The sequence below is a fragment of the Moschus berezovskii genome, chromosome 13, assembly GCF_049115385.1.
Source record: "Moschus berezovskii isolate FMDL1 chromosome 13, NW_MosBer_1.0, whole genome shotgun sequence".
Classification (NCBI taxonomy): Eukaryota; Metazoa; Chordata; class Mammalia; order Artiodactyla; family Moschidae; genus Moschus; species Moschus berezovskii.
In genome coordinates, this window is record NC_142472.1 from 20,374,542 (window position 1) to 20,391,518 (window position 16,977).

Consider the following 16,977-nt stretch of genomic DNA (forward strand, 5'->3'; position numbering starts at 1 on the left):
CATCTTAGGTATTTTGATCTTCTGAGTTGAACCTATCTTCCTGGTTAACAGAATAGGAGGAAGCACTGAATTTTAAAGGTAATTAATGTTGATCTTTTGTTTCTTCATTAATGTATTTTGTTCTACTTAATTGAAAACATTCTATTCTGTTGTAAAATTAATGGCTTACTTTCTTTCTCTTTCTGGTTGTAAAACAAATGTCTTACTTTCTTCTGTTGGCAAGTGTCTCTTCACCGTTTCTTATAGAGATCTTCATTCCATGCTTCTCTTTGCTTCCATCAAAAGAACAACGGGGGCTTTGTGTGGGTGTTCTGACTGGACGGCCACAAATCTTATTTACCTTTTAAATAGAAAATATTAAAGACAGTTAGAAACCATGCTCCAGTCTTTCTGAAAATGTAATGCTTGCTAGGGTTTAAAGCAAAGACATGTTGTTACTTACACCATGGTATTAACCTTTAAGACTTACAAAGTTTGCTAATTTTTAAAGTAGAGGTAATCAAATTATCTATATAAAATGGCAATCATAATAAATCAATGCTATACACATATACAGTTTGAATGTATGCAAATGCAAAATACATGAATAAAAACATACATGCAAAATCAGAGAACTGCATTAATAAACTAGTCTGCTAGCATAAAGAAAACTATTTAACCAAAGTAGGTATTATTTATGGTTTCTATCCATATCATTGACTAATTACATACCTGTACTAAGTTTCTTAATAAAGTAATTCGCTATTGAACATGTGGTCCAATTCTATGTGAGTTCCAAGGGTAGTTTTCTTCTTAAAATCATTCTTAGAAAGGGCAGTAAATATGCTTATATGAGATTTCATTTTGTAATAGTTGTATATCTTCTTCCTCATTCTAGTTTGCATTCAAGGGAGTTATTCATGGTTTCTTTTAAAAAATTATTTATAGAACTGAAAATTTTATTTTATTTTTTTTCTGTGAACTGCATTTATTTTTACAGTGAACATAAAGTAAAAGAAACTGAAAAAATTAAGCTGACTCTTTGTTGTTCAGTCATTCAGTCATGTCTGACTCTTTGCAACCCCATGGACTGCAGCACGCCAGTCTTCCCTGTCCTTCACCATCTCCTGGGGCTTGCTCAAACTCATGTCTGTTGAATTGGTGATGACATCCAACCATCTCATCCTCTGTCGTCCCCTTCTCTTCCTGCCTTCAGTCTTTTCCAGCATCAGCCAAAACAGCAACAAAAAATAAAGTGAAATTCTACAAATCATTGCTCATAACAGATGTTTTAATATTGATTTACTTTGTCCATTTACAGTACAATAGAGTTGATTTATATACTTGTTAATTTCATCTTAGGATGCAGAATAATGACAGTCCTCACACGATGAGTGTAAAGCATTTATACTGGAAAATAAAGAAGTGTAATAGCTTTAAATGCTAGCAAGCTGACTTTTAATTTTTAATATTACTTATCTAACAAAGGTCTTCATATAACTTATGAAATTATCACTGAAAATTAAGTAATTAATTGGACACATTATCATGTAAAGCATCAAAAAAGATTCACAAGATACCTCGTACATTCAAAAAGGCATAGTGGCATAGTTAAAAATACATAAAAGCATTGCCTCTGAATCAAGAGACTTTGGTTTTTGTCCTAATATATCCTTCTTAACTGCTGAGATCTTGATAACAGTGACAGACCTTTATAGAACTTGATTTCTCTTATATGTAATATGAAGAACTTAGAATAAATATTCTCAAGTTCCCTAAAAGTGTAAATTTAAAAAAATTTCCATTAATGAGCATTAAAGCACTTATACATCACCTCATTTATTTAACGGCAAGCCACTCCAGTACTCTTGCCTAGAAAATCCCATGGACGGAGGAGCCTGGTAGGCTGCAAACCATGGAGTCGCTACAAGTCAGACATGACTGAACGACTTCACTTTCACTTTTCACTTTCACACATTGGAGAAGGAAATGGCAACCCACTCCAGTTTTCTTGCCTGGAGAATCCCAGGGACGGGGGAGCCTGGTGGGCTTCTGTCTATGGGGTCGCACAGAGTCGGACACGACTGAAGTGACTTAGCAGCAGCAGTAGCATTTATTTAAACCATAATTATTTTGTTTCAATATGTGCAAAGAACATGTATTAGATGTTGTAGGAGATAAAAGATTAGAAATTTAATTTTAACTAAAAGAGCTGACAATTTAGAAGGAAAGAAAAAAATCCTCCCATACATCAAAATGCACATGTACCTTAGAACAAGTCCTTGCCTTAACAGGCTCCAGCCCAACCTGCCAATGCAAAAACTTCAGAAAACCCTGAAAAAAGCCCTTGCCTATGCTTGTTTTGGCTCCGGTCCTCCTGTCAAAGCCACTGGGCACACATGGTCATCATAGGGACACTCCCAGACAAGACCTTACCTTCAAGAGCAGGAGAGGTAATTATTTCACCTAAATTATAGAGACAAACAAAAAAAGCCAAACAAAATGAGAAGACAGAGAAATATGTTCCAAATGAAAGCACAAGATAAAACCCCAGAACAACAACAACAAAAACCTCTCATAAAATGGAGACAAGTAATTTACTTAATAGAATGTTTGAAGTTACATTCCTAAAAAAGGTCACCAAACTCTGGAGAGGACTAGAGGAACACAGAGAGAATTTCAACAAAGAAACTGAAAATGTAAAACAAATATTATATGAAATATACATAAATAAATATACATACACAAACATCATGGTAACCAAAAACCTGAAATATATCAGTTCAGTTCAGTCACTCAGTCATGTGCAACTCTTTCTGACCCTATGGACTGCAGCACACCAGGCCTCCCTGTCCATCACCAACTCCTGGAGTTTACTCAAACTCACGTCCATTGAGTCAGTGATGCCATCCAACCATCTCATGCTCTGTCGTTCCCTTCTCCTCCTGTTTTCAAATTTCCCAGCATCAGGGTTTTTTCAAATGAGTCACTTCTTCACATCAGGTGGCCAAAGTATTGGAGTTTCAGCTTCAGCATCAGTCCTTCCAATAACACCCAGAACTGATTTCCTTTAGGATGGACTGAGTGGATCTCCTTGCAGTCCAAGGGACTCTCAAGAGTCTTCTCCAACACCACAGTTCAAAACCATCAATTTGTTGGCGCTCAGCTTTCTTTATAGTCCAACTCTCACATCCATACATGACCACAGGAAAAACATAGCTTTGACAAGATGGACCTTTGTCTGCAAAGTAATGACTCTGCTTTTTAATATGCTATCTAGGTTGGTCATAACTTTCCTCCCAAGGAATAAGAATCTTTTAATTTAATGGCTGCAGTGTCACCATCTGCAGTGATTTTGGAGCCCCCCCCCAAATAAAGTCTCACACTGTTTCCACTGTTTCTCCATCTATTTGCCATGAAGTGATGGGATCGGATGCCATGATCTTAGTTTTCTGAATGTTGAGCTTTAAGCCAGATTTTTCACTCTCCTCTTTCACTTTCATCAAGAGGCTCTTTAGTTCTTCTGTTTCTGCCATAAGGGTGATGTCATCTACACATCTGAGGTTACTGATATTTCTCCCAGCAATCTTGATTCCAGTTTGTGATTCATCCAGCCCAGCGTTTCCCATGAGGTACTCTGCATATAAGTTAAATAAGCAGGATGACAATATACAGACTTGACGTACTCCTTTTCCTATTTGGAACCAGTCTGCTGTTCCATGTCCAGTTCTAACTGTTGCTTCCTTACCTGCATACAGGTTTCTCAACCAGCAGGTCAGGTTTTATGGTATTCCCATCTCTTTCAGAATTTTCCACAGTGTATTGTGATCCACACAGTCAAAGGCTTTGGCATAGTCAATGAAGCAGAAATAGATATTTTTCTGGAACTCTTTTGCTTTTTCGATGATCCAGCAGATGTTGGCAATTTGATCTCTGGTTCCTCTGCCTTTTCTAAAACCAGCTTGAATATCTGAAAGTTCATGGTTCACACATCTTTGAAGCCTGGCTTGAATAATTTTGAGCATTACTTTGCTAGCATGTGAAATGAGTGCAATTGTGTGGTAGTTTGTGCATTCTTTGGCATTGCCTTTCTTTGGAATTAGAATTAAAACTGACCTTTTCCAGTCCTGTGGCTACTGCTGAGTTTTCCAAATTTGCTGACATATTTAGTGCAGTACTTTCACAGCATCATCATTTAGGATTTGAAAGAGCTCAACTGGAATTCTATCACCTCCTCTAGATTTGTTCATAGTGATGCTTCCTAAGACCCACTTGACTTCACATTCCAGGATGTCTGGCTCTAAGTGAGTGATCATACTATCATGATTATTTGGGTCATGAAGATCTTTTTTGTATAGATCTTCTGTGTATTCTTGCCACCTCTTCTTTATATCTTCTCTTTCTGTTAGGTCCATACCATTTCTGTCCTTTAGTCTGCCCAACTTTGAATGAAATATTCCCTTGGTATCCCTGATTTTCTTGAAGAGATCTCTAGTCTTTCCCATTCTATTGCTTTCCTCTATTTCTTTGCACAGATCACTGAGCAAGGCTTTCTTATCTCTCCTTGCTATTCTTTGGAACTCTGCATTCAGATGCTATATCTTTCCTTTTCTCCTTGGATTTTTGAGTCTCTTCTTTTCACAGCTATTTGTAAGGGCTCCTCAGACAGTCGCTTTGCTTTTTTGCACTTCTTTTTCTTGGGGATGGTCTTGATCCCTGCTTCCTGTACAATTCGATGAACCTCTGTCCATAGTTCTTCAGGCACTCTGTCTGTAAGATCTAATCCCTTGAATCTATTTGTCACTTCTATTGTATAGTCATAAGGGATTTGATTTAAATCAAAGCTGAATGGTCTAGTGGTTTTCCCTATTTTCTTCAATAAGTCTGAATTTGGCAACAAGGAGTCCATGATCTGAACCACAGTCAGCTCCCAGTCTTGTTTTTGCTGACTGTATAAAGCATCTCCATCTTTGGCTGCAAAGAATATAATCAATCTAATTTTGGTATTGACCATCTTGTGATGTCTATGTGTAGAAATTTCTCTTGTAGGTCTTCACAGAACTGTTCAACTTCAGCTTCATTCTGTTACTCCAGGTGTTTCTTGACTTCCTACTTTTGCATTCCAGTTCCCTATAATGAAAAGGACATCTTTTCTGGATGTTAGCCTTTGCAGTCCCTTGGACTGCAAGGAGATCCAACCAGTCCATTCTAAAGGAGATCAATCCTGGGTGTTCATTGGAAGGACTGATGCTAAAGCTGAAACTCCAATACTTTGGCCACCTCATGCGACGAGTTGACTCACTGGAAAAGACTCTGATGCTGGGAGGGATTGGGGGCAGGAGGAGAAGGGGACGACAGAGAATGAGATGGCTGGATGGCATCACCGAATCGATGGACAAGAGTTTGAGTGAACTCTGGGAGTTGGTGATGGACAGGGAGGCCTGGCGTGCTGTGATTCATGGGGTTGCAAAGAATTGGACATGACTGAGCGACTGAACTGAACTGAACTGAACTGAACTGAAGGTCAAGGTATTAAAAAGCTCAGAGTGAATTTTCCATCACTGAAGCGAAAAACAATGATAGTGGAGTGTAAATATATTAACAAGGTGCTAAAATATCCATTTTTAAAGGCAGAAAGTATTTTCACTGTCAACAACTCCTAGTAACAAGAACCAAAGAAAGACAGTATAAGTTGATGGTGGAAATGTCAAGAGTAACATCATTCGGTGGCACTACAGAGATTTTGACATAAAAGAAAAGTGTAAAAGGGAAATAGATTGCGATCATGATCCCTTATGATAAGTCACAGTGCTCTAGACAAGTTATGAAACTTCTACAAATCACAGTTTTCTCATTCTTGAAACTTAAGAAAATTAAACCACTTTGCAGTTATCAGTTAAGGAAAATCTTATCTTGCCCTGTCCCTTTCATGTTGTACATAAGGGCATAACTGCTATTGAATATATTTCCTAGGAAGGCAGATGGAGACATGAAACTATCAGCCTCAGAAGATTTTTGTTCCCATTACCATCTTTGCAATTTTTTGCAAGTCTAAAAGAACACAAGTCATAGACCTGTAAGTCAGTTTTAATTGCATCCAAAGTCTTCCCCAATGGTTCAGCAGGTAAAGAATCTGCCTGCAATGCAGACACAAGAGACGTGGGTTCAATCCCTGGGTCGGGAAGATCCCCTGGAGAAGGAAATGGCAACTCATTCCAGTATTCTTGCCTGGAAAATCCCATGAACAGAGGAGCCCAGTGGCTACAGTCCATGGGGGTTGCAAAGAGTTGGACACGACTGAGCAACTAACACAACATTTCAAAGGCACAAGCGTATAAAGCAGATTCCAATACATATAAATAAATTTCAGAGCCCTTATATGTGTTGACTTGCTATCAGGGAGTTCCACTCCACACTTTACTGAAAGGGAATGGAAAAACATCTGTTACTAGCACATTAGCCTGTCACCTTAGCTCCCCTGAGTAAGCTGACTGGAGTAGACCATTTTAATACTAGCACCTTCTTGCCTTTGAAAAAAAATTGCTCACACTTACTTTGACAATTTTTCAACTTTGACTTATACTGCAATTTCCTCATTTTCCCCACTGGTCCCTACTGTTCTCTGCGATCAGTCTGAACTGTCTTGGAAAAAAAAATGTTTCTGCTCCTAATGCTTTTATATACTCCTACTCTGAGTTTCATCTCTGGTTTCCCACGTCAAAGCTTTTTTTTTTTTTACTGATTTTTTAAAATATAAATTTATTTATTTTAATTGGAGGCTAATTACTTTACAATATTGTAGTGGTTTTGCATACATTTACATGGATCTGCCACGGGTGTACATGTGTTCCCCATCCTGAACCCCCCTCCCACCTCCCTCCCCATCCCATCCCTCTGAGTCATCCCAGTACACCAGCCCCGAGCACCCTGTCTCATGCATCTAACCTGGACTGATGATCCTTTTCACATATGATAACATAAATGTTTCAGTGCCATTCTCCCAAATCATCCCACCCTTGACATCAAAGCTTTTAACCAATAAACTCAAAAAGCTTTGTAAGAAACAAATTGTTCATTTTCATTTGACTTCCATCAGCAGAGCCTCCACTCATTCTGCAATGATCTCTAAAAATGTTTTTTTTTTTATTGGAGGCTAATTACTTTACAATATTATATTGGTTGGTTTTGCCATACATTGACATGAATCTGCCCCCGGTGTACATGTGTTCCCCATCTTGAACCCCCCTCCCACCTCCCTCCCCATCCCATCCCTCTGGTTCATCCCAGTGCACCAGCCCCGTGCATCCTGTATCATGTGTCGAGCCTGGACTGGTGATTCGTTTCACATATGATAATATACATGTTTCAATGCCATTCTCCCAAATCATCCCACCCTCACCTTCTCCCATAGAGTCCCAAAGACTGTTCTATACACCTGTGTCTCTTTTGCTGTCTCGTATACAGGGTTATCGTTATCATCTTTCTAAATCCCATATATATGCGTTAATACACTGTATTGGTGTTTTTCTTTCTGGCTTACTTCACTCTGTATAATAGGCTCCAGTTTCATCCACCTCATTAGAACTGATTCAAATGCATTCTTTTTAATGGTTGAGTAATACTCCATTGTGTATATGTACCAAAGCTTTCTTTTCCATTCGTCTGCAGATGGACATCTAGGTTGCTTCCATGTCCTGGCTATTATAAACAGTGCTGAAATGAACATTGGAGTACACGTGTCTCTTTCAATTCTGATTTCCTAGTGTGTATGCCCAGGAGTGCGATTGCAGGATCATATGGCAGTCCTATTTCCAGTTTTTTGAGGACTCTCCACACTGTTCTCCATAGTGGCTGTACTAGTTTGCATTCCCACTAACAGTGTAAGAGGGTTCCCTTTTCTCCACATCCTTTCCAGCATTTATTGCATGTAGACTTTTGGATAGCAGCCATTCTGACTGGCTTGAAACGATACCTCATTGTGGTTTTGATTTGCATTTCTCTGATTATGAGGGATGTTGAGCATTTTTTCATGTGTTTGTTAGCCATCTGCATGTCTTCTTTGGAGAAATGTCTGTTTAGTTCTTTGGCCCATTTTTTGATCGGGTTGTTTATTTTTCTGGAATTGAGCTGTAGGAGCTGCTTGTATATTTTGGAGATTAATTCTTTGTCAGTTGTTTCATTTGCTATTATTTTCTCCCATTCTGAAGGCTGTCTTTTCACCTTGCTTATAGTTTCCTTTGCTGTTCAGAAACTTTTAAATATGTTTAATAATAATAAAATTAAAAAGCAAAAATGTTTAGCATACTTTAAATTGAAAAGCAATGAACATGAAGATACTTTGAATATTTATTAAGCAATCTGTTTCAGAGGGTGATGCAAAGGTGGATTCTACATATTTTTCTTCAGGCCACATCTAGGATGGTTGGTGCTAAATGAGAACTGACTAAAAAAAATTACATAATGTGTAACTCTGCAAGCATGCTTGAAAACAACAATAATAATAATAGATAAAAATGAGAAACAGGGTGGATTTGGGTCAAATGCGTTGTGCGTTGTGCTCTATTAAATTAAAAGCTACTTTTAAACTATTTGAAGGAAACATACTACTGGCAATTTTTCCCATTTAACTACAAATGTGAATTTATTAATTTTTCCTTGCCCAGTTCCCTATGATTCTTGGAAACAGTTTGCCAAAGTAATGGCTGATGTTAAGGGTAAAATCTGCTACCACAAATTGGGATGAAGCTAACTTTTCAAGACAGGAATGAAATCCATGATTTTTGCTTTATTCCAATGAGGAAAACTGAGAAAATATTTTTTTTTTCCAGATCACAATGAGTTGAGAGGGGGACTTAATGCAAACTTCATGAAGTTTGGATTTCATTTTGCTGACTATAATAATTAATTCACAACTAGCAAGCAAAGGGACAGCATTATCAGAGCCTCATCTTAGAAAGATTTGGCAGACAAGAAGAACTTTCTCATAAGTAGGGCAAGAAAATATTAGAATCAACTTAATAGGAGCCCATGAAATCTGAGAAGAGGAGAAAGGGAAACTCTTTTTTAAGAAGAATGAATGGGATTTGGCTACTGGTTGATTCACTATAAGAGATTTTTTAAAAGAAGGAGAAATAAAGCTGTTAGCCACTTTGAATCCGGCAACAAGGGTGAATGAAGATCCAACAACCAATATGTGGAAACTAGATGGTAGAATAAGTTAATTGTTCCTTAAAGCAGGAGGTGAATTCTAATTTAGAACTTTGGGATAATTCTAAAAGGTGGTTCTAAATAGTATACTAGAGATAAAGAGAAAGTTAATGATTACAATTCCCTGCATAGAGCCAATAAAGCCATGAAAATTGACAAAATTATAAAATGTTTGTAGAATATAAAGATAGAAAATCTTTAAAAGGCAGGAGAAAAAGAACTCAGATAATAGCTACCTGCCCATCCCCAACAAAAAAGAGAAGAGAAAGAAGAGGAACTGGAAAGGAAGAAGAGGAGAAGGAAGAGTTAACGGTGGGGGAGAAGGAAGGAAGGAGGTGAAAGGAGAGAGCAAGGCAGGAAGAACAGGAGGGAGGGAGGAACTGAGGGACAGGGACTTCAGACTGATAGAGCCGGGAAGCCAAGGAAGACATCTAACCTCAACCAGCAGATGAGAAACCTGAAGCTCCAAGCAGGACAATACCTTGCTAAGACTGAATCTAGTTAGTGGAAGAGTGTTGATTACACAACCAATGGCCTCTTCTTTATCACTAGCAGGCTTACTATTTATCTTTGTACCTATTGTGCAGGAGTCACATTATGTAAAATCTAGTTCTTAACCATCCTGCTGCTGCTGCTGCTAAGTCGCTTCAGTCGTGTCTGACTCTGTGTGACCCCATAGACGGAAGCCCACCAGGCTCCCCCATCCCCAGGATTCTCCAGGCAAGAACACTGGAGTGGGTTGCCATTTCCTTCTCCAATGTGTGAAAGTGAAGTCGCTCAGTCGTGTCCGACCCTTAGCGACCCCATGGACTGCAGCCTACCAGGCTCCTCCATCCATGGGATTTTCTAGGCAAGAGTACTGGAGTGGCTTGCCATTGCCTTCTCTGAACCATCCTACAGAAGTAAAATAATTTGGTTTGAAAATGATCTAGATATATGAATAGCTAAGAGGATCCCTTTTTTCCTAGTATGTGGAAGTGGGTGAGAGGAAACATAAAGTTACTTCCCTTTAAGATTCCTAGGAATGAATAGAGGTGGGGAAAAGGAGGAACTACAAGGATATTAGACAACTTGATTTCTCACCCAGGTTTAGGAGGAAAACCAAAATAACTGATTTATGAAAAGAAGCCTACCCATGATACACAACACCTAAATTCTAATTTTATGAGACAGTAATGTAAGATGTTCCTCTCTTCCACAGAAGTCCAGATAATGTCATAAAAAGAATAGTCAGTAACTTCCTGATCTACAAACTATCACAATGAAATAATCTGGTCTGATCAAATACCTGGTCAACAGTTAGAAAAGCAGATTTCCTTATAACTGTCACACTTAACATATAGTATATGTTCTCAGATTTATAAGTTCTGAATCCTCAATATTTTCTTAAAAAATTACATTTGCTTGCAATATAAAAATGCTTTTCTGTTGATATTGATCTGTAGTTGCTTCTGAAACCCTAGTTTCAGATCAAAACCTTTCTAATCCACATTTATTTTGAAAACAACGTATGAAAGTATTTTAGTAAATAAACTTTTGGTATTGTAAATACTTTTTGTAAGTTACCAGACATTTAATGTCACTTTCTTCTGTGCTTTTCACCTGGGAGGCAACTGACAAACACTGGTGTTAATCATGGATGATCTTATTAACTGCATGTTGAATGCCTGTGATGGTTAATTTTATGTGTCAACACTGTTTCTGGCTATGACCCTGAAGGTATTTACAGATCATTTCAGCATTTGAATCAGTGGACTCAGTAAAGTAGATTGCATTCCCTTAACAAGGAGAGGCATCATTCAATTCCTGAGGGTCTAAAGGGAAAAGGAAGGAGGAACTCTCCCCTCCCCCAGCACACCCCAGCCTCACTGCTTGAACTGGGACAAGTGATCTCAACTCCTGCTCTCAGACTGTGATTCACACTTTGGGTTCCCCTTGTTCTCAGGCCTTTGGACTGAGACTGAATCATACCACCAGTGTTTTGAGTCTCCAGCTTGCAGAGAGTAAACTGGAATTTCTCGGCTTCCATAATCACGGGAGCCAATCAGTTCCTCAAAATAAATACCTTCCTAGCATATTCATCTTATATATAAATTCTGTTTCTCTGGAGGACCCTGATTAATACAATGACAAGTTCATTAAATAACATATCTTTTCATGATTTTATTAATAATATATATATATTATTAATATATATTTCATGATATATTATATCATAAATATTTTATTGCAGTTTAATTCTGCTTTGATACATGTAATTCAGTTCAGTTCAGTTCAGTTGCTCAGTTGTGTCTGACTCTTTGCAACCCCACGGACTGCAGCACACCAGGCCTCTCTGTCCATCACCAATTCCTGGAGTTTACTCAAACTTATGTCCATTGAGTCGGTGATGCCATCCAATCATCTCATCCTCTGTCAGCCCCTTCTCCTCCTGCCCAGCATCAGGGTTTTTCCAATGAGTCAGTTCTTTGCATCAGGTGGCCAAAGTATTGGAGTTTCAGCTTCAGCATCAGCCCTTCTAATGAATATTCAGGGTTGATTTCCTTTAGGATTGACTGGTTTGATATCCTTGTTGTCCAAGGGACTCTCAAGAGTCTTCAACATTACAGTTCAAAAGCATCAATTCTTCAGCACTCAGCTTGCTTTATGGTCCAACTCTCACATCCATACATGACTACTGGAGAAACCATAGCTTTGATCAGACGGACCTTTGTTTGCAAAGTAATGTCTCTGTTTTTTAATATGCTGTTTAGGTTTGTCATAGCTTTTCTTCCAAGGAGCAAGAGTCTTTTAATTTCATGGCTGCAGTGTCACCATCTGCAGTGATTTTGGAGCCCAAGAAAATAAAGTCTGTCACTGTTTACATTGTTTCCCCATCTATTTGCCATGAAGTGATAGGGCTGATGCCATGATCTTCGTTTTTTGAATGCTGAGTCTTAAGCCAGCTTTTTCACTATCCTCTTTCACTTTCATCAAGAGGCTTTTTAGACCTCTTCATTTTCTACCATAAGGGTAGTGTCATCTCCGTATCTGAAGTTACTGATATTTCTCCTGGCAATCTTGATTCCATCTTGTGATTCATCCAGTCCAGTGTTTCGCATGATGCACTTTGCATTTGCATATGTTAAATAAACAGAGTGACAGTATACAGCCTGAAGTACTCCTTTCCCAATTTGGAACCAGTCAATTGTTCCAGGTCCAATTCTAACTGTTGCTTCTTGACTTGCATACATATTTCTCAGGAGGCAGGTAAGGTGGTCTGGTATTCCCACATCTTGAAGAATTTTCCACAGTTTGTTGTGATCCACACAGTCAAAGGCTTTGGTGTAGTCTATAAAGCAGAAGTAAATGTTTTTCTGGAACTCTCTTGCTTTTTCAATGATCCAACAGATAATGGCAATTTGATCTCTGGTTCCTCTGCCTTTTCTAAATCCAGCTTGAACATCTGGAAGTTCTTGGTTCACATACTGTTGAAGCCTGGCTTGGAGAATTTTGAGCATTACTGTGCTAGTGTGTGAGATGAGTGCAATTGTGTGGTAGTTTGAACATTCTTTGGCATTGCCTCTCTTTGGAATACATGAAATTAAATGACTGCAATTTCATGCAATTAATAAAAAGAGAAAGCAGATATGTAGAGGTTAAAACATAATACATATCAGATGCTCAGTCATGTCTGATGCGTTGTGATCCAATAGACTGTAGCCTGCCAGGCTCCTCTGTCCATGCAGTTCTCCAGGCAGGAATACTGGAGAGGGTAGCTATTCCCTTCTGCAAGGAATATTCCCAACCCAGGGATCAAACCCAGATCTCATACATTGCAAGCAGATCCTTTATCGTCTGAGCTACCAGGGAAGTCTAAAAATAATAAGAATGATGCCTGTTTAATTTTTCTTTAAATTATCAAATATATTAATTTCCTTCCTATTTGATTATATTTTGCCTGAAGAGGTGTATCTTCTCATCTTCTAGATACATATCATATGTTCCCATACATCACAATATAATTTATGAATTCAACCTTTAAATTAGATAGTTCTATACAAAACATGATTCTGTTATATTTTTCAAAATAATGCAATACATACTTAAATGAAAGTATAAAATTATGCTGGATGAATATTAATAAATCTTTAAACAATATTAATTTCAGTTCAGTTGCTCAGTCATGTCCGATTCTTTGTGACCCCACGAACTGCAGCACACCAGGCCTCCCTGTTCATCACCAACTCCCAGAGTTTACCCAAACTTATGTCCATTGAGTCGGTGATGCCATCCAGCCATCTCATCCTCCATTGCCCCCTTCTCCTCCTGCCCCCAATCCTTCCCAGCATCAGGGTCTTTTCCAATCAGAAGTAAATTTCAGAGAAGTTGAACCTAAGTTATAAAACACATTGTACTTTCCTTATAATTTCCATTTGTTAGCTGGATATTTTCCCATCCAAAGTTACATTTGGTGAAAAAAACTAACTTCATGATGATTATAATTACTGAATGGTGATAGCATATTATTGTAAGAGCTTTTGCTAAATTTGTATTAATGAAAATAAAAAAACACATGATTATGGACCAGGACACATTAAAACTATGGAAACAACATCACCTGAATAATACACATTTTACTTAGAAGTTCAAGGTACAAATAATTCCAGAAGCCAGCTATGGAAAAGATATAAAAGTTATAACTATAATATCACCTTTAAGATACCAGTATATTCTAGTATTGCAACAAGGAATATTTATAGCAAGTTATATATTATCAAGGCTCTACAAAGAACTGCCTTTAAATATGTTATCCATAAGATTTCTACATTTGTACAAGCTGCCCAGTTCCCAGGAAAAGGCAAATAAAATATCATTAAAATTGAAGAAGGGTGAAAACACCTACAGTCTCCACTTTGCAAAGGCTAGAGATATGTTTACTCTATAGTTAGCACAGAGAAAACAAGGCCCTTTTTAAAGTATTTACTTGGAGTCACAGAAAGTCTGGTGTTGGGTGGTTGCATTCTCTGTGTCTTTTTTAATTTTCCAGAAGTGGCTTCTCCATATGGATGTTTTGTAGCTATTATCATAAGATTGCCACCCAAACTCCTTTTACATTTAAAATTAAAAGGGAAGAAGGAAGAGGAGAGAGAAGAGGAAGGGGAGGCTGGGAGAAACAGATCAACATTTCTTCACTTGGCCCATTGTGAGAAGCTCTATTCTGGACTATTACTTTTGTTTACCTACACATCAAACCACCAGAGGGAGCCTCTGCCTTTTAATCCTATTCATAATCATTAATTAAACTTGTAGGGATCCATTTAAAATCATTTAGTTCAGTATTCACAGAGAAAATCCAAACTGTAGACCAAAGTGATAAATACTTAAATATATGAAATCTTCATAAAAACCCAGTCTCTTATGGAAAATTACTAACTGATACTGCAGTATCAATGTGATCAAATGAGAAAAGGAAAATCAACTCAGGATTCTGGATTACTTTCTCCTAACTGAGCTGTCTTGGAGTCAGGAAGAGGAAGATACTGAAAACTGGCCAAGAGAGTCAGTTATCTCCCCTCTTTCTCTTTCCTTCCCTCCTCCTACACTTCCTCCCCACCTCTGTCCTTTCTTCCTTCCTTCCACTTACAAGGACACATTAGTTTAGAAAGTTCCCAGAACCAAAAGCCATATATGTGCATTTTAGTCCATGTTTAGCTACAGATTGCAATGACAATTTAAAAACTGAGCACCTATTACCTGTAGGTCATTATTCTAAGAGCTGGGAATAAAGTGATGAACTTTCTCCCAAGATACTTATATTCTAGCAAGGGAAACTGAAAATAAATCATTACTTGATTACTTTTATGTATTGATAAATGTTACTCAGATAAAAATGGATATTTGACTGAAAGCTGGGAAGGAATGAGGATGGACCGGTGGTCAAAAAGACTTTATAAAAAGTAGTTCTGAATGAAGTAAAGAGGCAGTTGTGGAAAGATGATAGGGAGGAGCTTCACATCCAGAGAGAACAGTAATTAAAATAGCCCCTGGGAAGAGAAGAAAAGGAGGCTGCTGCAGCTGAAAATACTGTATAGTATAGCAGTGAATAATGAAGTGGAAGAGAGCAGAGGCTGGCTGGCCAGATGATAAGATTTTAGATATACTCTGCCAAAGTGTGAGTTTGTGTTGTAAGTGGGTGTTGAAGTCAATGGAGAGTTTAATGATAACACAGTCTGTCTAATGTTTTAAAAATATCATCCTGGTTTTTATCCAGAGAGAAGTCTGAGCAAGACATAAAAAAAAAGTGATAGACAAGATGGAAGGAGTGAATCCAGTTCACTGGATTTCACAAGATTTTTGATTTCACAAGGTTTTTGGTGTGGTTCAGGGAGAAGATGGTGCTGACTTTGCTCAGGATGGTCTATGAGGACTGAGATCTAGCTGACAGATGCATATATTTTTATGGTAGAGAAAGCAGGACTTGAGGATGGATTAAAAATGACCAATGAAGAACAGCAGATTCTAGAGTGACTACTGGTACTTTTTGGCTGAAGCAGCTGACCAAACAGAGACAGAGAAGAATGGATTTGGGAAGAAAAAGAAAAGACTCTTTTGGACATGTTTGGCTTTTTGTGAGTATTATTCATGCTAGAGGAGCTACCCAATAGGTTATTAGTTATATGAGTTGAAAAATCAAAGGGTACATCAGGCAAGATGTATAAACATGGTTGTCAACAGCATGTACTTGGGTTGAGGACAGATGGAGGAAAGGGCTGAAGACTGATCCCAAGGGCACAGCAACATTTGCAGGTGGAGACAAAGAGAAGTTGAAAGAGATTCAGTTTTCACACAAGTTGGAGGATTCCCAGGAGCTATCTCAAAGTATAAATTTTTTTAAAGAAGAATTTATCAGATACGTTCAAAGTGATTGCTAGTCCTATCTAATGAAGATGAAAATTAACCATTGGGTCTTATGAGAAAAAGATCATTGGTGACTTGTGAATACGGTTTCTGTGGACAATGGTGGCAGAAAGCATAATGATCAACTAGAGGATCGGGCATAGAAAAAAAAATAAGAACCAGAGACTGTGAAAATACATGAATCTTCCATGAAGTTTTGTAGCAAAGGTGAGTAGATTTATTGAGCCAAGAGAAAGCATGGAGTCAAGTAAGTTTTTTGTTTTGTTTTGTTTCAGGACAGTAGCTATTACAATATGATTTCATGTTTAATGGTAGAGACCCTATTTCAGATAATTTGATCCTAGATAATTCTATTTCAAAACAAGTGAGTTATTTTTCAAAGTGCATGAGAGTCAGGGGAACATGTAGTTTAAACAAATAACCTGAACTTGGAAATGCCTTTACTTCTGCAAACATCCATAGCTGCTTAGAATTGTGTTCACATGCTTTGGAGGTGTTAGATCATAGCATGTAGATTGGGTAAGGAGAGAAATAAGGGAGAAATTGGAGAGGAGGGAAAACACATTGAATATTTTTGTAAGACACTAATTTTTGGATTAGAAATACAAGAGTAAATGAACTTCAGTGGTAGGAAATGATGCTATAATGTGAGAATTGCTGATTTCAGAGATAATAGGTTTGGGAAGGCAGCGGTGATTAGGGGCAATGTTAGATTACAAGATATGCAGGTTGGACTAATGATTTTAGATAACCAAGAGTCTTGAATTGCTGATGGTCACTGATGTGACTGGGGAAGAGAGGCATAATGGATTTGATCCTGAAGCCAGAGACCCACATTGAATGATCTGGGAGTGGTTAGAGGATTAGGACAGCTGGGAGCATCTGAGAATG

At 38.0% G+C, this 16,977-nt stretch overlaps 1 protein-coding gene across 1 annotated transcript in view; it reads right to left on the reverse strand.

Moving 5' to 3' along the window:
• Window positions 1-16,977, reverse strand: part of GPC5 (glypican 5) — a 955,909-nt gene that overhangs the window by 593,050 nt on the left and 345,882 nt on the right. Inside the window, exon 4 of the mRNA XM_088842817.1 lies at window positions 207-340. Coding sequence (XP_088698943.1) covers window positions 207-340 — 134 coding nt within the window. The remainder of the gene's footprint in view (window positions 1-206; window positions 341-16,977) is intronic.